Source organism: Pteropus medius, unplaced genomic scaffold (assembly GCF_902729225.1).
Source record: "Pteropus medius unplaced genomic scaffold, Ma_sr-lr_union100, whole genome shotgun sequence".
In the NCBI taxonomy this organism is placed as follows: Eukaryota; Metazoa; Chordata; class Mammalia; order Chiroptera; family Pteropodidae; genus Pteropus; species Pteropus medius.
In genome coordinates, this window is record NW_024340700.1 from 4,961,184 (window position 1) to 4,982,351 (window position 21,168).

General features: G+C 43.0%; 1 protein-coding gene, 1 non-coding gene and 1 pseudogene across 3 annotated transcripts in view; 2 read left to right on the top strand and 1 right to left on the bottom strand.

The window, feature by feature from the left end:
* The window catches only part of PDE10A (phosphodiesterase 10A), a 181,539-nt gene that overhangs the window by 94,000 nt on the left and 66,371 nt on the right, over window positions 1-21,168 (bottom strand). For both annotated transcript variants that reach the window (XM_039881383.1, XM_039881373.1), the window contains one exon: window positions 2,542-2,670. In XM_039881383.1, the coding sequence (XP_039737317.1) occupies window positions 2,542-2,670 (129 nt within the window). The remainder of the gene's footprint in view (window positions 1-2,541; window positions 2,671-21,168) is intronic.
* LOC120618404 (5S ribosomal RNA) lies at window positions 994-1,112 on the top strand. Its single transcript, XR_005657244.1, has one exon. It is a non-coding gene; the product is annotated as a 5S ribosomal RNA (ribosomal RNA).
* On the top strand, window positions 7,513-7,631 carry LOC120618374 (uncharacterized; annotated as a pseudogene).

Consider the following 21,168-nt stretch of genomic DNA (forward strand, 5'->3'; position numbering starts at 1 on the left):
ATATGCCAACACTACAAAAGCAAACAAAAGTATCCCAAAACAAAAAAATAAGAGGAACGACTGAGCGTACTCCACAAAACTACTGTTCAGATCGTCCTGTAACCAACTAGCTTTCTGCTGCTCTCGATGGAACCATCCACGCCCGCTCCTCCCTGCACAGCGTCCCCCCAAGTGCGTCGCAGCCCCCCGCATTGTGGCCTGGGTTTCTGTTGCTCCCGTCAGCAGCAGCAGCGGCGCGCTGGCTCCTGCAAGGGCCCCAAAGCCCCAAGGCCGAGGACAATGGCCCTCAAAGGCCAGCTGGCATTAGAATTACACAGGCTGAGGGCCTGCCCACGAGTTTCGGATTCAGGAGGCCAGGTGTAACCTCCACTTTTGTTGGGGGACCCACCTGGAGGATCGGGACCTAGGTCAGGTGTCAGTGTTGACACCTCTCAACAGCCTCCGTCACACAAGTTCCTGACAACCTACACCGCGAATGTAGCGCGGGATTATACACCACCGATCGCTGTCCTTCCATAGTTTCCTGTCTTCTTCCTTCACCAGAAGATGACACGTCCCTCGAGGGCAGTAAACACAGACTGACTGCCCTATGACTCACAGAGAGCGCAGGGCAGGCAGACTCACCCACCTGGCACACAGGCCTCCCGGACGGGGCCAAAGCGGGTGACATGACTTTTACGATATGGAGCAAATTTAATTACATTAAAATTTTCTATATGCTAGACATTACGCTAGACGTTTTCAAATATACACAGTCAACAAATACTGAAATAGTCTTATTTTTTTATTGTTTGTCATTTGTCTTCCCCTGTTAATCAAACATTTCCATTTTGTTCTTTATTTTACGTATAACATTAAAATGCCTATCATCAAGAAATGCCTACACCCTAGAACTTTAAGTGTTATTAATACCAGGTTTCAGCTTTTCCTGAACATCAGTATTACAGAGACCAATTTTTGTTAACACTTTTGTCTGTGTAAAGCAAGTGGCAAGTCTACGGCCATACTACCCTGAATAAGCCCGATCCCGTCTGATCTCGGGAGCTAAGCAGGGTCAGGCCTGGTTAGTACTTGGATGGGAGACCACCTGGGAAGACCAGGTGCTGTAGGCGTAATAAAAAAAAAATAAGGAATTGTAAGCTGACAAGGTCCTTGCAATTTCTGAGGTTAACCAAGGGTTGCCTCGCTTAAAAAAAATAATAAAAAAATAAATAAATAACAATAAAAAAATAAAAACAGTTTGAAGTATTATTTGATTAACACAGAAAATAGATTTGGGTGATATGGAATGACGCATTCAAATATTTATAAAAATTTAAGAGTTAATTACCACTGTAGCACTAAAACAGCATGCAAAATTTTTCACTTTCTAAGCCCTGCACTCTATTTCACATCCACATATACATTTTGCACGATTACCCATCATCATACAGCAAGCCCAAAGCTGCTTGTTACATGTGCCTCAAGCACAACTGTCACACTTTTCAAAGTGTCCAACGTCTCCAATTGTTTTCAAATGTTTGAGGGTTTTAATGGCTGAAATATGTCATGTCAAGCTTTGTTAATATTAGATGCTGATTGTTTCCAGAAGACTATGCCTATGTCTCTGATTTATTTATATTTCTCTTTCCCTCTCCCTCAATCTACGCACACACGCACACACATACTCACATGCATGTGTTTTAAAAACTAGTGTGTTCAATGCCAAAAGCTCTCCTTTTAAAAGGTTTACTTCCTTTTTATTATAAAAATTATGTAAGAAAATTATAGAAACGTTCAAAACTACGGTGAGGAAAATCAGCTCCAAGCAACATACTAGTAGTACACTTCTAAGTACATTTTAATAATAACAATTTTTAACTTTAAATATAGAACATACTTGTTACACTAAATAAATGTTCAGAGAAACAGTATATATTTTTGATGTTTTTAATATAAAAAATCTTCATATCATTAAAAATCATATATAAAATTTCTACTATAAAACCATATTCACAGAGAGTCTGACCAAATATAAATTCATTTAAAACCAACCTTATACACTATTCAAATGCTATATTAATATATATTCAATGTTGAAGAAAATTTGATTTCTTTCCCTTCCTTGAACCCACATTTTTCTTCATAAATAGAACTGCTTCTTAAGTGTACAGTGTGAAGAAAAAATTTACTGCAAACTTAAAAGTTCTTTTTCTACTGTTTGAAGACTTCTTTTTGTAAAATGTAATAAAAATATCTATGTAATATAAAGAATACTTTATAATCAATAATAATTAAATAAAATCAACTCTAAAATTGCATTTTTCAACATGCTGACGTCTAAATAAATTTTCAAGGCTTATTTGCCAAGATTTTTACAGTCAAGGACCTTTATTTTGTATTTATTCTCCCTCCCTGTAATTTACTTTACCTTTTTAAACAGAATAAAACTATTACGAAATTAAAATGCTAACACTTGTGTACTTTATATTTTACTTTCTGGCTGTTTTTTGTCACTGTAAACCAGAAAAGTCTCCCGCACTCAATCGGACGCCATCTTACCTTCTGGTTTGTTGTTTTTCCTCTTCAGCCATTTTTCTACAGTCTCTGCACTAACACTTTCAGATACAAATTCATCTAATACCTGGGGGTGAAGAGAAAGATATGCCTTCACTTTTTCATCTGTCAAACCTGTAAAAGAATTAAAAAGAATAAAATTAACTCTTATGACATCTTCATATGCATAAAAGACAGAAAAATGACACATCATGCTAAGATTGATTTAAAATGTAAATCTAAAAAGAGTATAAAGATGCGTATACATACAATGGGATATTATTCCTCCACAGAAAGGAATGACGTTCTGATACATGCTACGACGTGAAGGAACCTTGAAAACAAGTAAAATAGGCCAGACACAAAGGACAGATACATGGTTCCACTTACGCGAACCGTCTAGAGTAGGCAAAGTCACAGAGACAGAGCAGAGGAGGAGTTAGCAGGGGCTGGCGAGGGGCATGGGCGTTAGTGCTCACTGGGCGCGGTCCCCCTTTGAGCTGAGGCTTAGTTTGGACGAAGACGAAGCAGCGATTGCACACACTGAGTATAGTTAATGCCACTCAACTGTACACTCGATACGGCTAAAATGGCAAATTTTATGTTACATACGTGCTAGCACTATAAAAATATTTGAAAAGGTAAAGTCAGAACTTCAGTGATTTTACATTACAGACGTCGCATCACGAAGCGCAGCTGTTTTCCGACAGTAAATGCCAGCGTCACGTTGGAACAGGTGCCGCATCCCAGAGCTGCGCAGTCGGGCCTTTTACAAAGTACGTATTTTTCGTGCGTAAACAGTTATCACCGATTTAAAATTCAAGGTGCACGAAACTCTAGTAATAGTACCAAACAGAAGAATATAGCACTGGTGCAACTCAGGTGCTTTAATACCTTCAGTGAAGAAATCCTTATCTTTCATTGTTTACAAGCTCTTTTTCTCAGAGGCACTAAATCCAGTGATGAACGTTTACTTCAGAATAATCTTGAAATCAGTTCACTGATATTCTATGTATGTAGTTAGTTTCACCAAAATAATTTTCATGATCTAATGATAACCGTACTTTAATCTACACAGGATTTTCCAAGTACTTTTGCCTGTTTTCACATCGAACATATAAAATTTTGTTTTCCAATTGGTGGTTCAAGTTGATATGCCATTTCATTGACTCCAAATCACCAACAGTGACAGTCACCGTAAATAATTCCACAACAGAAGGGTACCATTGGGAAGGCAGCCCGTTTCTTCCGGTGAATTCGGCACTTAATTGGCCAATTTTGTAGATAGAGATCTGGACATGTAATTATACGGTTGTAATAGAGTTTTAAAAAAATTGAGAGCCTTGTCTATGTTCACCCTGCAAAAGGGCCCCCGTGATGTAAAATTCAATTCGAGAAATCCTGCAAGGTGCTTAACACAGAGACTCATCGCGGTGAGAGCGAGGCCCCCACGCCCAGAGCTGGTTCCGCTCCCCGGATGCAAAGGGCACAGGACAAAGCAAGCCAACAGGTGCAGCGCCCGTCCCGAGGACAGACCACGCGCGCGTTTTCGTTATGTTCTCCACAGCGGTACATATGTGACATCTGCTCCCTCCTTTAAATTTCCTACCATCTCTTTCGTGACACAACGCTACACAGTTTTCACCCTGACTTCCTGTTTGCTCTTCACTTCCGCCTTCTCTGCAGTAATCTGTCATGCTGATGCTGACGGCGGGACCTGAGTCAGGAGTCTCCATGCGTCTTTGATGTCCAGACCTTGGGTGTTCTCTCCCATCGCCTCAGGCTCCATCTTGACTGCAAACTCAATGCGTCATCCCCTTCCCACTTCTTTCCAAAGCGATTTTAACTCTCGTCTTTCCTTTTTCTCTTACTCTCCATTTTCTCAGAAACCCGGGCTGAAAGCATAAACTCATAACTGACTCATCCCTCCGCGTCATCTCATTTTATCTTAGCACACTAGTATTTATTTACACGAGTCCTATTCGCCAGGTCGCAAAACTACATATCTGCAGAATGACTTATATCTGAGATACACAAAAATGCTTAAAACACAAGGAACACCAACCAATCAAAAATGACTCAAAGATCTAAACTGACACTTTGCCAAAGAAGACACAGATATGACAATTAAGCATCTGAAAAAAATGCTCAATTTTTACTAATGAACTGAAGTTAAAATAAGAAATGAGATTCTACTACATACGTATAAGAACGGTTATTTATAATCAGAAAAACTGACAGTATCATTTGTTGGTAAGGATGAGGCATAACAAAAATTCATTCATTGCTAGTAAGAACGCATAATGGTAATCATTTTAAAAGACTTTTTGGCAATTTCTTATAAAGCTGAATACGGTCTCACCACGTGACCCAGCAGTCACGCTACCAGCTATTTACCCAACTGATATGAGGACTCGGGTCCACAAGCAAACCTGCATGTGAATGTTTACAGCAGCTCTGTTCACAATCACCCAAGACGGCAAGAACCCAAGGAGCCCTGCAACAGGCAAAGTGGATACACAAGGTGTGCGGTGTCCACAGAATTAAACGTGATTTGGCAACAGGGAGACATGAGCTAACAAGCCATAAAAAGACAGAGATTGCTCTTAAGTGCATACTGTTAAGTGCAAAAAGCTAGTCTGAAAAAAAGCCTGCATATTGTACAATCCTAATCATACACAACTTTCTGGAAAAAGTCAAAACTACACAGAGAGAGAGGAAAAGCGCAGTGGCTGCCAGGTGTCCCGGGGGAGGAAGCACAGCATCCTGCTGGTGACGAAAGTACTCTGTACCGTGTCATAATGGCAGACACGCGACCCTCGGCCTTTGTCAAAACTCAGAGAACTTCACGGCACAAAAATAAACTTTAATGCGTAAATTTTTTTACTTTAGAAGGACGGAAGGCAGAATGTGAGAAAATAATCTAAATGTCTGGAACAGTCTCGCCGAAGGAGGCGGAGGACAAGGTGCTGACCTGTGTAACTCTGGAAATGAGTCTGTAAGGCCAAAGGCAAAGGAACTGCACACAGTCGCAGGACTCCAGTGAATGAAGGTGCTGCCCCGTGGGGGAAGGGTCCATAATCCAGACACTGTCATTCGTGTTCACTGGAACTGAGCAGTTAAATCTGCGGATGGTGGGAATGAGGTTGCTCGGTGGCAGCGTGGGATCTCGCAGACGAGCAAGAGGAGCGGCCCAGAATGATCCAGTTTAGAAGGAACAGTAATTTGGCTGGCAACCTGAAAGGTGCATACGGAACAGCTTCCTTCTGATGCTGAGTAATTCCTAAAGAGGCAGACAGACACACAGACAAAAGCCACAGCTATACCTCCTACTTCAGGGTTCTGTCAGGGAACCACGGAGTCCTGATGGAAAAGATGAGACTCATTTGGTTTTAACGCATGGTAATGCGAAATACCAACAACGAAACGCTAAGGGCAGCGACACTGCACTGTACATCTTTTTTTTTTTCTTATCTAGTAACACTGAGCTACTTCCGTCTTCAGAGAAGTCTAGCAAGCTTCGAACTATGTAACACGTTACGATTCTACCCGCCTGCAATCCAGAGATTCAGCGTTTGCAGATGAAGATTCTGTGAATGTGCGCGCGTGTGCGCACGCACGCGCGCACACACACACACATAAGTGAGTCTAAACCTTTTATAAAGCCATACAGAAAAACATAATGGCTTCCCAGGAACTCAACACCCGGCTTCAACAATTAGGAACTCGTAGCCAATATCGTCGATCTGCACCCCACCATCATATAAATTTGAAGCAAATCCCAGACATCATTTCAAAACATTCATACATGTCCATATGTATCTCAAAAAGAACTATTCTAAACACAAATGATATTATCAAAGAATAATGATTCTCAGTACCACCAAATATCCAGATGCTCAAGCTTCTAATTCTCGATTTTTTTTCATGTTGCCCCTGAACCTGGACCCCGGTGAGGTCTGCATGCTGCAGCTCTGGCATTTCTCAAAGGTTCCTTTTACCCTGTGGTTCCCCCTGCCATCGCTTCCATTCTCCTCATTGTCATTTATTATCGCAGAAAGCAGATCTTTTGTCCTATGGTCTGCTACAGTCTGCATCTTCTGACTTTGTCGCTGTGGTTTTGTTTAGCATGTTCATCTGCCCCCTGCATTTCCTGAAAACTGAACTTAAATCTGGACCCCTGCACAGAGGGAGGTTCGATTTGGGGGTAAGGAGGCAATTTTGCTAAGTGGTACTGTGTTCTGCCAGAAGCTCACGCCACCTGGCCCTCTCCCTGCCTGTGACGTCAGCAGCATCAATGGTGCAGAGTTACTAATTCATTCATTAGGGCTTGAAAATGGTGGCTTCCTATTTCTATAATGCCGTCTTCGTTTACTAGCTGAAATAATAAAAGAAACTTCACTTCATCTACCGTTTGGCTAGTTCATATGGATAAAAGGCGGGGTAGATGCTTAATCTGTTCCCCTGTACTCAGCAGTTTCCACATGACTGGTTCGGCAGTCAGTCTCCTGTGGGCGAGCCACTGAAAACATCAAAGTATTATCAGGGAATTATGTATTTGAACAACCTGATCTGTCTCCTCCACTGTAACATCATCCTTACCCGCACTCGAATTGTCCCATCTTTTTGGGCAATGGGAGAAGCCTCTTCAAGGTGACTCCGTCACTGTGACAAGAATCTGATGGCCTTCGGAGGATCGCTAAGGCCAGATGCTCCGGGTTTGGCCTGTACATTTTCTGCCCCAGAGCTGGAGGCAGATGATTTTCCTTAGGCTCTCTGGTCCCTTTACTGGGCAGTAGGATTTCGAGGCCTGGAATGATGGGCTCAGATTACTTACTTACATGTACCATGCCATCCACACACAGTACGCATACAGTATATGAGCGTTATAAACAGATAAAGGGGTTTTCTCTTTTTTGTCCTTTAGGATATCTTATCAGATAAATGAGCAAACACTGTATTTTAAAGTCACTTGATGTCTACAGCCATGCTATCCCGAACAAGCCCGATCCCATCTGATCTCGGAAGCTAAGCAGGGTCGGGCCTGGTTAGTACTTGGATGGGAGACCACCTAGGAAGACCAAGTGCTGTAGGCATAAAAAATAAAAAAATAAGGGATTGTAAGCTGACAAGGTCTTTGCAATCTGTGAGGTCAACCAAGGGTTGCCTAGCCTAAAAAGTAAATAAATAAATAAAAAGAAAAAATAATAAAAATAAAGTCCCTTGAAATATTCTCTCTGGCTATACATTTGGATTCACTTCAGATATATCTTTAAATGTGTCTTTATGACAAATTATTATTCTAAAAATGGGTATCCATATGTCCAATCACTTATTTCCGAAATCTTATCTTAATATTAAAAATTTAGAAAACCACTTTCAAATCAGAGGTTAAAAAATGACTGCTTTTCTCAGAGACATTTTTAGATTCGTCATAAGTACTAAAGGATCTATTGTTAGAAATAGGGGGCAAAAAGCTCAACTTTTCAAGTATTAATTCTACCATCTTAATTTGTGGAGAAAGACCCCAATGCGTGTCTGTCTGTATTCTTTAAAAGGAAAAAAGAAGTCAAAAACATACTGCAAGAGCCCAGCACTCTGCCCCGACTCCGCCCGTTACCTCGCGTTCTGGTTCCTGGGCCTGCCTGTGACCCAGCCCAGGCCTCCCTGATCTCAAAAGAACGCTCTCCTCCCAAAGGAGGTGTCTTAACATCAAGGCCCTTGCTCACACCCCATCACAGAAAAAGGGGGAAAAGCCCTAAGTTCCCATTATCTCACTATAGCTAATCTCAGCTAGACTAGAAGAAATGACGTATTTTAAAATTCTCAGGTACACATAACTAATAATCGTTTTTCCTGATCTAACAGTAATTGCTGCAATTCTCTAATTACCTACGTTTACTCTAGGTGTGAAGGAAAATGACTTTCAGCTTCTTAAATGCTAGTCCGACTCTAAGATAGATCATGACTTAGAAAAAGAAACAAGTTTTGTGCTATTAAATACTGTGCTGTCATAACAGCTCGATAGATAACGAAGAGCCTGACGTGAGGGGCTGACGTGCACGTCACGGGAACAGTGACAGAGCTGCCGTGAGTGCTGAGCTGGGACCGCCTGGTGGACAGTCTGACCGCTTAATGTGAATGCTATAGAGTAAGAAGGGTTAAGAATTTGAGTCGACGTCTTTGATCCTGTTTCGTTTTTTCCATGAATGAAGCCAGGCGGCAAAACCAGAACTAACATTTCGGGAAGGTGGATTACACCTCTGCTGCAGGCAGACATTTTTTGGGAAACGAGCTCCTATCACTGGATCAGGCCACCTCAGCAGGCGGTGCATTCTCTTACCACTGAGGGGTTCGGGAGAGGAAAATCCGGGGGGCTTCAGAGACCTTTCCCAGTCTGAGATGTCATCACATTTTCAAGTACCCAGGAGATGGGTGTATATACACAAATTTACTTAAAAATTCTTATTAGTATCCAAAGGTAGCTCCAAAATATATGTCAGAAAATTTTCTAATAGTAACACAGATGAATCATTTTAGCAACTTAATAACAAGTGTCAAGTTAAGACAAAACAAGATATCTCATGTCATAGTAAGCAGAGCTGGACTGTCATGTTGCTTAGTGACAATCTTCCTGCTAGGCTGTCTGCGCACGTGTGTGTGTGTGTGTGTGTGTGTGTTTGTATTTTCAAATGAGCTGCATGTAACTGTACTTCCAGGTTGCATATGTTTCTATGCACAACTTTGATTTATCCCAAAACAAATGAAGGTTTAAATGAAGAATAGTAAGTCTAAAATCAGTTACGTTTGCTTTCGAAATTCCAAAATTCAACTCCATACACCTTCTCCTCACTGGGCACTCACTTCTCTCACACCTGCGCTCCAACGACTCACCTCTGCCCCCACCAAAGGGTAAAAACTGCGAGCAGCATCTGTAATCACAGCCCGCCCTCACTGACTGCTCGGTTCACGTACGATATATCCTAGAATGGGGGCACGTATTAGCTCATTGAGCCCCAGAGCATCATGCATCTGGCACTAACTAAACGCTCAATAGATATGTGTTGAATAAATGAATTATAATCATCAGAGTATAAAAAAAATGAGGGCAGAGTAGTAATTGGGTTACTTTTGTTGGCCACAGAAGCCATAATTAGGCTGAAACAAAGATTTAAGTCCATGAGCTGACCTCTGAAAGCCAGCTGCCTCTCGATTCTGACACTTCCTCCTGTCTGAGCTTCTTACACTTTAATGGGATTGCTACTGACTAGTGTTACTTCTCAATTTGGAATATAGTACACATTTCACATCAAATTATGAAATAAAAAAATCTGCTACATACACAATACACACACACAACGGAATATTATTCAGCCATAAAAAGAAGGAAATTCTGCCTTTTACAACAATATGGACGGACCTTGAGGGCGTTATGCTAAGTTAAATAAGTCAGAGAAAGACAAATACTCTAGGGTCTCATTTATATGTGGAATCTAAAAAAGCAAAACTCAAAAGAATCAGAGAGCAGAGCAGCGGCTGCTGCGGTGGGAAGCTGGTCTAGGGTTGACGCCAGCTGTAAGATCAGTCAGCCCAGAGGCCCACTGCACAGCACCGACTGCTATTAACAGAGCACTAAACACCTGCAAGTTAACAGGGTAGATCTTATGAAAACTGCGGCTGGAAAGGGCTTCTGTGGACAGTCACCTCACAGGGTGATCTGATCACAAATTCCTGACTGGGCAGGTCTTGGGGGGCAGTCCCGCCCGGGCACAGAACTGATCCTCGCCTTAAGCCGTTGTTTCTTTGCATCTAGGGTCACACGCCTTGGAAATGCCTTTTGTCAGGCCCCTCTGGGGAGCACAAGGTCCTGTTAACTGTCCTGTAATCCCATCCCCGCCCAGCTCTCTCCCACCCCCAGTAACCCTCCTTAAAATCTTCCTTACTTTCCCTCCTTAATTCCAAATGCAGAAAAGAAACTGCAAACTGCCATCTTCCCGAGCACCCGAGATCTAGCTTCTTAGCAATTGTTGTCATTTGGCTCAAAACACTCATAAAAATTCTCTACAGATCTGGATGTTCTTACATTGACAAAAGTTATCACCTCCAGAAGAGGGAACTATGTGAGGGACGGAGGTGTCAACCAGCCTTATTATGGTAATCATTACTCAGTGTTTACATATATGAAATCATTAAGTTGTACATCTTAAATGTACATTTCAAGTCAATAACCTCAATAAAGCTGGGAAAAATGTTTGCCTTATAATCACCCTTATCTATCTCACCTAAATAATTCCCCCCGGCCCCCACCAAGTACATTCCCACTGAAACAAGATTTGTCTATGACCTAAAAAGCGGTCATTTAATGAACCCTGATTGAATACACTGCCACGATTCTGACCTACATAATTGATTACTTATTCCACACAAATTAATAGCCTGAAAGGTGTCCCGTCTGCAGAAAAGCCACTGCTCCCAATGTTTATCATTTGCACATCAGAAGGCGCATCCCACACTGCCGTATTTCTAAACCAGAATAAAATTGCCTGCTTCCCCTTGGCGGAGAACATCAATAAAAGTTTCACTGAGAAAGCCAAATAAAAACAAAAGCTCCTCAAAGGGATAAGATAAAGGTAAAAACAAGGATTTCTACATAGAACTTCAAGAGCGAGCTTAAGCACACCAAACTGTCTCCAGTCCACGCCTCAGAAAACGCCTCCCGCCAAAGTGAAGTCCAAACCGGAGGCAGGTGCACAGGCACAGGCTGCGCAGCATGAAGGACCTAAGACTCTCAGCTCCCTAAGACCCCAAGTTTCCCGGTGGAAGACGGCATGATCCGGTCCCCCCAATTCTGAGTCACCAGCTGCATGCTCAGAATCAGGCTACGTTCCTTAAGAAAGTCACGTAACCATCTAAGTCTCTTGTTCTCACAAACAAAAGACCAGGCCAGTGACGGTGCCTACTCCACAGGGATGTAATACATGCAGAATTATGAAGTCCGAGGGCAAATAGAAAACAATGCCCCACAGAGTGCAGACGGAGAGGTGAGCTCAAGGCAGATCTGTAAGTAAACTCAAGAGCCGTCTTGGAGGATATAGTCCACGAATCAGAAGACGGATAAAAACGGGAAAGGCAGAAGCAGCCTGGAGGTAAAGGGAGAGGAGCGATCCCAGGAAGCTCAAGGCTTTTGCTGTGAAGACAGAGGGACAGACTAAGCTCCCTTTTTGGGGTGACGGTGCTATGGTTTGAACGGTTCATGGGTTGGAATAACGGACATGGATTCAAGGCACGAGGGCTGGGTGATCGCCGACTTTGGAAAGTGGCAGGTAGAATCAACGTGTAATTAATACAGTCCACATGGTAACATTAACCAAATGACTAAAATCAAACTGTCTCCTGAAAATGAAAGTGGTTTCTCCAAAGCTGGACAACGGCCACTAAACACAGAGAAGCCTGATGCTAAATACATCCTGCACGTTGACCGTGACACATACAGGGAATCTGTGGGTCAACACCTCGGCTACCATAAGCCGAGCATGACCTGCACATTTAACGTAACAATAGCAAGAAAGATTTTACTCTAGAACTACATACTGAGATTTTCAGTAAAGCATTTGATAAAATGTAAAAAAATAAAAATAAAAACTAAGGATAAGAAGTGTCAGAGAAATGAACCTTATGGTAGCATACAATGTTTTAGGAAAGCTTTAAAACATTTTAGAAAGGAAAATATCAGTTTCATGTGATGCAATCTAATCCAGTGAAATAAAAACATAAAAATGGATAAGAGACACACAAAAAAAGAGAATGACGAATATAAGGCTGATTTTTAATTAAAACAGCTTTTAAACTGGGATTTAGATAAGACAAGCACAATACCAACTGTGATTTTTTATGGCTCTTTAATACCCTAGTGAGATATTAAGTTTTCACATTAGCATTTTCATTTATCTAAGTTTAAAAGAATTATACCCTAAAAGTGAAAAGTATACAAAAATCTCACTTGTTAGCTATTCCTATAAACCATTCCGTTCTACTTGTCAAACAGAATTTTAAAAAAATCAGGACATTCATATAGAAAAACCAAAGAAAATCAAATAGAAGTTTTCTCAAAATGATTGAAAGTCATACTTTTTCTTTGCTACAAAACATACCTTCTTAAAAAATTATATTACAAACTGAGCTAAAAATGGTATTTTCTTAGACTTCTATAAAAGTATATTATTTATACTTCCCTATTCAATATAGTGATTCATTTAAAAATACTATTGAAGTATTACTGTGTCAGACATTATATTGTTTTAAGATAAATCAGGGAACTCAAAAAAAAACAAAAAAACAAAAAAACACCAGGACAGTGTCAGACTACTGGTCTATAGAACTGTGAGCTGCATGTGGGCATTGCTTAAGCCACTAAATTTGTGGTAATTTGTTACGCAAAAATAGAAAACTAATTTACCTTTGAAAAATGAACTATTTTTACTGTTAATCCACTTAAAGAGGAATGTAATACAGTTCTCAACTACGTGACCCATAACCAGTACAAAAAAAAGCAGAACCGCCAACAGCTGTCGAAGTATGTCACTTTGTAAATAATCAACACTATTTTATTTAATGGTACAAACTCCAAAAGAGCGTACCCCCACTTGGCGATCTGGAGGGACGTCACCACGGTGGCTCGGCAGGAGCATGGGCATGACCGAGGGCCCAGGCCAAGTGCAGACAGGCGTCCCTGGGGGTGCAGCTGGTGAGGACACAGTCACGGAACGCACTGCTGCGCCCTCGGCAGAGCCCGGCCAGCGCCCGCCACGTGTCCTGACGCCGCAGCAAGGACGCGACCAGGTATGCACTCCACCCGTGACAGCGCAGTACGACAACGCATTCCTGCAGCGACAGCGCGGAGCAGACGCATTGGCAGCCTGGGCACCTGGGCACCGAGCCTGTGCACCCCGAACCACAGACGTTTATTGTTTCCTGTTCTGGAGCCTGGGAAGTCCATGGTCAAGGCTCCAGCAGGGTTTGCTCCCCGGAGAGGCTCTTCCGTCTTCACAGGAGGACAGAGAGCACTAGTCCTCTGGTGTCGAAGACGCCCATCCTGTGGGATTAGGGGCCGGCTCTCCGTCCTCTTTTAACCTTAATTACTTCCTTTCTCCGCACAGCCACACTGGAGTCGGGGCTTCGACACAGGAATCTGGGAGACACGAGTCAGTCCACAGCAAGAGCTTCCCCTTCTAAACATCTTAAATCAGTTCGACTGGTGGTATAATATTCTCAAAAAAAATATTTTAAATTTACTTAAGTTTTTAAAATAGCAATGAGTGCAGATATCATAAATTTAGGTTTTAAAGGGTGTTAAATGCCTCTTGAGTGAGAGTAAGTGGTTAAAGATATTAACGTCAATGGCTCACTGAGCGGACACAGCAGCCACCTGACAGCAGCCCAAGGCAGAGAGAGTCTGTGAAGGTTAGACCCTCAGCAAGATCACCCGAATCTGCTTTTTTTTAAAAAAGCATATGGGTTCCCTAGTGAATTATATTTAAGAGGAAAATAATACCAATCCCAGAGTCAGGAGGAAGACCTCCCACTTCAAGTTAGGAGGCGTTTTACCCTGATGCCACAGACCAATGTGCCTCATGAACACAAGTATTAGCGACTTAAATCCAGTAATGCGTAAGAAGGAATATGCACCACTATCAAGAAGGTCTTATCTGAGGAACATAACAGCCAGAAATTCATTAACATAATATCCCATGTTCACAGAATAAAGGACAAAAACCATATGACCATCTAAGTCAATATACAAGTAAATGACAAAATCCAACATCCGTTCATACTTTAAACTCTCAAAGTAAAAACAGGAAACTTCCTTGACCCGATAAAAGGCATCTATGAAAAGCCTACAGCGAACGTCACAGTTGTGGTGAAAACCTGACCACTTTCCTAAGACAAGAAACCAGGCAAAATGTCTGCTCTCACCACTCCTGCTCAGCTTGGTCCTGAAGGTTCTAACCAGGATAATAATAATAATGCAAGAAAACAATGCGAGAAAGAGTAAAAGCATACAGATGGGAAAAAAAGAAATACCATATTCGCAAATACCATAATAATCCTGTAGGCAGAAAATCCTAAAAAACCTACAAAAAACTACTAGAATAAGCACGTCGACCATATTCTCAGTATTCACATCACACTGTGCAGTGTATATATGAGGTCACAGGATACGAATAAATATACAAAAATCAAGACTGTCTCTAGATACTAGTAATAAATAATTTTTAAAATAAACTTGAATAGCATCAAAAAAGAATACACCACTATCAAGAAGGTCTAGATAGTCTGTGAAGGTTAGACCCTCAGCAATATATAGCAATAACTTTAATGAAATAAGTTTAAGCCCCATACACTGAAAACGTAAAACACTGCAAATACAAACTGAAGAACATCTAATAGAGAGATATACCATGTACATGGACAAGAAGGCTCAGGATCATTAAGACGTTATTCTTTCCAAATTGATCTAAGAAACTGATAAGCTGATCAAAAATTTACATGGAGTCCACTGAAAACGAAAGAGGAAGCGAAGATTTACGTGAGTCAGACATTCTAAAGCTGTAGTGGTATATCTTACAAATAATTGTATTGATAATCATCACTCTTAGACTGTGCCATTCCACCTAAGACTGCCTGACCCATGCATTTCCAAAATAAAACTTCTCCAAAACTTTCTCCTCTACGATCTCTGTCCTCTGGGTAAACCGCGACCTCCCTCAGCTCAGGCCAAGGCGCCTCCAGCCGTCCTCGACTCGTCCCTCCCTCACTGGGTCCGCTGGCTCTAGGTCTAGACTCCAACTACCCAACACCTTGCTCCCGCTGACCGGGTCCGGCCACGCCCTCGCTCACCGGCACATTTCAGTGGTTTCCTGGACCTAAACGGTGTCCCTGCTCCCCTCGTTCTATTCTTTACAGCGACAGAGAGGCCCTGTGAAGATACAAGTGAGATCGGGTCACCCCTCGGCTCAGGTGGCTTCCCATACCGTCACAGAAGCAGCCAGTCCGCCAAATGACCTCCTGGCTCTCACTTCTCTCTCCTGCCACCTTAGCCAGTCACGCCAAGAGCGTGGCCTCCGGGCTCTGCATGCGGTATCTGCTCGGGAAGCCCTGAGCCCAGCTGTCCCAGTGGCCTACCCCAGGCACCTTCTTCAGATCTTAACCAGTCAGATGTCACTTTCTCGGCAAGGTCTTCCTGGCCACCTTTTCTGAAATTGCCAATTATCTTACTCAAAACAAACAAGCGCACAAAACGCCTCTTCTCTGCTTCCTTTCCCCTTGGGGTATACGAGCTAGCATACCAGTTTGGCTTTCTTCACTGCTTTATTCACCGGCGAGAACGGTGCCTAGCATATAATAAATACCCCCCAAAACTATCTGTTGAATGAATGAACGTGTATGTCCTCTGAAAAATCCTGAAAAAGTCGATAAGCTAATTTTTATGTAAATAAGCATATGGTTCAAAATAAGACTCGGTTAACATCACACCAGTCTTTGGAATCTGAACAGAAGAAAACTCTGGAAGAGGGAGGTGGCGGCAAGAGCGGAGCGTTTATCATCGTCAAAGGGGCAGGGTCAAGCCTCTCCTGGCCTCACAAGTTAGTGCGCTTCTGGTGTCTCAGCGTGAGAAGTACGCCATCTATCTTTAACTACGAACTGAAGTAACTGCAATTATTGTGAATTGTGTAAGTTAAAATTCATGTAACTTACATATTTTATTCATAACAAACTACATCTCATTTTTCTAAAATCTAAAGAACCATGAAATCATAGAATTTCGGCAATTTTCAAGAGTTGCCAAGTTATACCCAGTATTTGCCAAATTCTGCTGGAGAAATCAGAGCATTTTTTAAGTCAGTGAATTTTTACTTCAGAAATAAATTTGACCTCCAAATAACTACTATTCCTGGGGATAAAAATGAAATCTAATAAAAGTTGACAAGTTGGTCTTTGATAATTAAATTAGAAAGATGCATTCTGAAAAGAAAAAATACTAAAAATACATCTTACATCATTGCACAGAATGATCTTTATCATCTCTCTTAAAACAGCGGTCCCCAACATTTTTGGCACGAGGGACCGGGGCTCCTCTGAGAAGCTGACGCCTGAGGATCTGAGGCGGAGCTGAGGCGGTGATGCTGGCGCTGGGGGCGGCTGTAGATACAGATGACGCTTCCCTGCTCACCCACCACTCACCTCCCGCTGTGTGTCCCAGTTCCTTACAGATCGGAGTGGGGGACCCTTGCCTTAAAACACGGTGAGAGAGAAACAGATTCACATCCCCCATGGAGAGAGAAATTGTGAGGAACTGTTTCTTCATGTAGTTAAAAAAAAAAAACAAAAAAAACTATGAGAATTAAAAGCTCAGTTTTTATCTTCCAGAAGGATGGTTTTTAAAAATCTAAGCGGTAACACACATCAAAGGAGTTCATCCAAGACCATGGTTTTGAAAAGATTATTTCTTTATCCTTTGCCTCCAAATCCTGACTCTCTGTAGTTCAACAAGTCTTTGTCCAAGTCATAAAACTCGGACCCATGTGCAAACACACGTGACGTCGCGTCCCTCTGCTCTGCGGGGTGCTTATCTATTGCGACACCTTCCCCGCTACACGGACAGAGCAAGCAGCCCGTAAGCTGTATCACTGCCGGGTCTGCGAACCCAGCAGAAAATCCAAACAAAAACTAAGAGGTCAATTTAGGATAATTAAGGCCTTTGACTTGCAATACTCAAAGAGCTTTTAAGACTTATGAATAATAAGATCTTAAGTCTCCTAAAACATTACATTGACAACTGATGAATGAAATTAGGCCGATAATCAACCAACACGAACTCATAAAATATTAATCATATTAACTTCAATTCTATACTTAAACTGAAAAAATCCCTCCCCCAAAATACAAAGTTCTATGAAGCAGTAACATTAGTTTTTATAAACCATGAACGAAGTCATTTTCTTACTTTTTAGTGCCACTGTGTAGTTTCAAAATTCCAATGTCAGAAATACAAACAACTTAAACATTATAATGCAATTTAATTATATCAGATAAAAAGACTGACAATAAGAAAATCTATCACCTAATGTAATTGCATTAGAAAATAAAATAAAACAAAACCGACATGATCTCTTTGAGGCTGATGTCAAGAAAAGCAGCTGATCTCTCAAAGCCATTCCCAAGCCTCAGAACCAAGTGACCAACTCAGCACGGCGATCAGCTTACTAGATGCGCTATGGCTGTTTATTATTTTAATAATAAAAATAATGTTTAAAATATGTTAAAAGACAGAAGTTAAATGTCCATTCGCAGGTGTAGTTTAAGAAACAGAATACCGTCTGTCATGAAATCGACGTGCCTGAAGAAAAGTAATGAATTTGACCTCCTTAAATCAACATGAAAGGTCTCAATTTTCTATTTACATTAAAACAGGAACATTCGATTAGCTCTTCTTTAAGTTAATTTTCAGATATTTTTTAAACTACGATTTAAGACAAAGATTAAAAAAAAAATCTAGAGAATATTAAGGAAAAATCCAAACCATTAAGAATGACATTTCTTCAAGATCACGGGGAAAAAGCAACTGGCCTTTTAAACCCAGACCCCCAGGCTGTTCCTCGCCCCTGTCCTCGCCCTGTCTCACCCTGACTTGGGAGTCTCCCTGGCCAACTGCTCCCTGCTCGGCCCATGCTGTGCAGCCCCTGTCTGTGACCTAAGTCACCTGAGGACCAGGGTTTGTCACAGTCACATCCTTGGATTCCCAGCACCTGCATGGCACGCAGTAAAGTTTAAGTCACAGGTTCTCAGCTGGGGGTGATTTTGTACCCAAGAGGACATGTGATGATGTCTGAAAGCCTTGGGGCGGGGGGCGGGGGGTAGAGTGGCGGTGGACACCGGCATCTGGGAATGCTGCTAACTAAACCCCCTGCACTGCAAGGACCGGCCCCACAACAAAAACCGCCCGGGCAGAGCGCCAGCAGCGTGCGGCTGAGAAATCCTGGTTTTATTGTTTGCTGAATCTATGCTATAGCTTTTCCACATGTGGAGGTTTTAGAGGAACATAAACAAATGAGAAAGCGGAGGAGGGAGGGGTAGAAAGAGAGAGAGAGAGGCACGAGGGACAGCAAACAGGGGGGGAGGGAGGGGGGAGGGAGGAAGGGAGGAGGGAACGAGAACTGACATCGGATTTCACAAGAGCAGCCCAGGCACCCGGGCACCCGGCAGACGTGCAGAAGAAGCTGCAGCTGGACATGTTAAGTCTGACTGAAACGTCCTGGCATCCACCCGTACTGAGGACCTTAGTGACCACCTCACACGAAATGCCCATCTCAAATGAAATTACGGCACTTAAAACCCACTGAGGGGTGTTACAGATGAACTGCACCCCCCAAACTCCCAGTACCCCAGAATGTGGCCTCATTTGAACACCGGGTCGAGGCGGACGGAGTGAGCGGAGACCCCGCGCTACGGGAGTTGAGCCCTGATCCGCTGTGACTGGCGTCCTTATTCAGAGATTGCCCGAGGACAGACACACGGGGAGACGACCAGGTGAATGTGGAGACAGAGGTCAGGGTGACAGGGTGTGTCATAAGCCGAGGAGGACGAAACATGGAAAAAGGGGAGGGGTTGTACGGAATGTCGCCTCAGGGGGACCTGGTCATAAATTCCTAGCTGGGCAGGTCAGGCTGGCAGTCGGCCCCAGGCCTGTCACTTATCTTTGCCTTAAGGGAGCCTCCCCCCACCCTCGCCCGCCATTGTTTCTGTGCACCCAGTTCGGCACCTTTGAAAGGCCTCTTGTCAGACCGCTCAGGACATCCCTCGGGGGAGCAGGGGATCTTGTTACCTGTCCTGTGACCCTTCTCCCACCTCCTGTAATCTTCCTCCATGTAATCTCCCCTACGCTCCCTCCCTAACTCCACATGCAGAAAACAAACCCAGCCTGCCATTCCAGAAGGATCTATCTCGGTCCGCTGAGATCTGGCTTCCAGGCATGTCCTCCCTCTGAGTCAAATAAATTTTTATAAAAATTCTCTACAGGTTTAGATGTTATTCCCTTGTCAAAAGGTGCCGGCAAACCATCAGAGGCTAGGACAGAGGGGGTGACAGACTCTCCCTCCCAGCCCTCAGGAGGGACCGACCCAGACCCCTTGATTTCACACTTCCGGCCTCCAGGACTGCGAGCTAAATTTCTGTCGTGTCAGCTGCACAGCCTGAAGTACTGTGCATGGCGGCCCCAGGACACCAAGACGGGGCCGTGTCCAAGGCCAGGCCTCCGAGACCCCGGCCAGCGCCACGGGGCGCCGAGGTTTCACTTGACTGTCCCGCCGGCCGCTGCCTCCGCCGAGGAAGGGCGCCCTTGAGTCTCACCCTGCGCTTGTACTGCTGGTGCTGAGCTAATTCTTTCAACGTTCTTGATGATTTTTCTAACACACAGATATGAAATGCCCTCGCTCGGACTGTGTCGGCATTTACTAGGTTTTCTTGAGAACGTTTTCTACCTTCGGTATTATTTATAATTTCATGAGAAAGGAAAAGGTCACGGAGAAGAGGTCTGGAACGAGCGGGGCGGCGCGGTGTTCCCAGAGCCCGTGCCCAACACCGAGCGCAGCTTCTCAGCCCGGGTCTGTGAGCCCCGAATGGGCGCGCTCCACGGCGCCCCAGAAACTCTGAGAAACTCCCTAGAAGCTGGAATTCTGCATTCTTGAGCATGTGTACATTTTCCTGGGGAAGAGTCAACTTGTTTTCATCTGTTCAAGAATGAAGTACAGAATATGCAAACTATTTTTGACAGAAAGTAATGAGTCTTATATTTTGAGGGGAAATGAATAAAAAAGGGTTTGCCAGGATGTGCTTTTCTTATCCCCCAAAAATCAAATGATTATACAACAGAGTACACTAAATTTACATCTACACACACACACACACACACACACACACACACACACAAGGTGTATATATCCATGTTTATCAGACAGACAAAACTAATTTCAAATCTTGGTTCTGCCAATGACAGGCAGAATGACTTGGCAAACTAAGTAGTCTTTTCAACCCGTTTTCTAAACTATAAAATGATAAAGGTATATCCAGCAGCAGTCTTTATGAGAATTAAAAATAGCATATGTAAAAATGAAACTTGGCTCAAAAAATAGTTGCTATCACAATAGTACAAATGAAGACGCGTATGACACATACACAGACCCGCTCCCTTGCCCTCCTCCTGCTCCCTTCCCCCCACCGGCAGGGGCCAGTGTCCCCCTCCCCCATTCTCCCCCCTCTCCTCTCTCATTCTCCACCCCCTCTCCACACACCCTCCCTGGAAATGCAGAGCATTCAAACAGAAGGGACTAGTCTTTGTGATTCTGTAAAAGGAATTTAAAAATATCTTAGCCACGAAACTCTTATCTGAAATTTTTCTCCCCAAAAAATCCTTGAACAAATATCCTCAACTGAAACCCCTATCCTTCAGAATATGTATTTACAGTCAAGCAAAGGCTTCGAGAGAGGCCCATGGCTGTTCTCCAGAGCAAGACTGGTTGAAGCCAACGAACTCAAAGGTGGGCCAGGGGTGCTCCTCGCTCCACAGAGGCCTGCTAG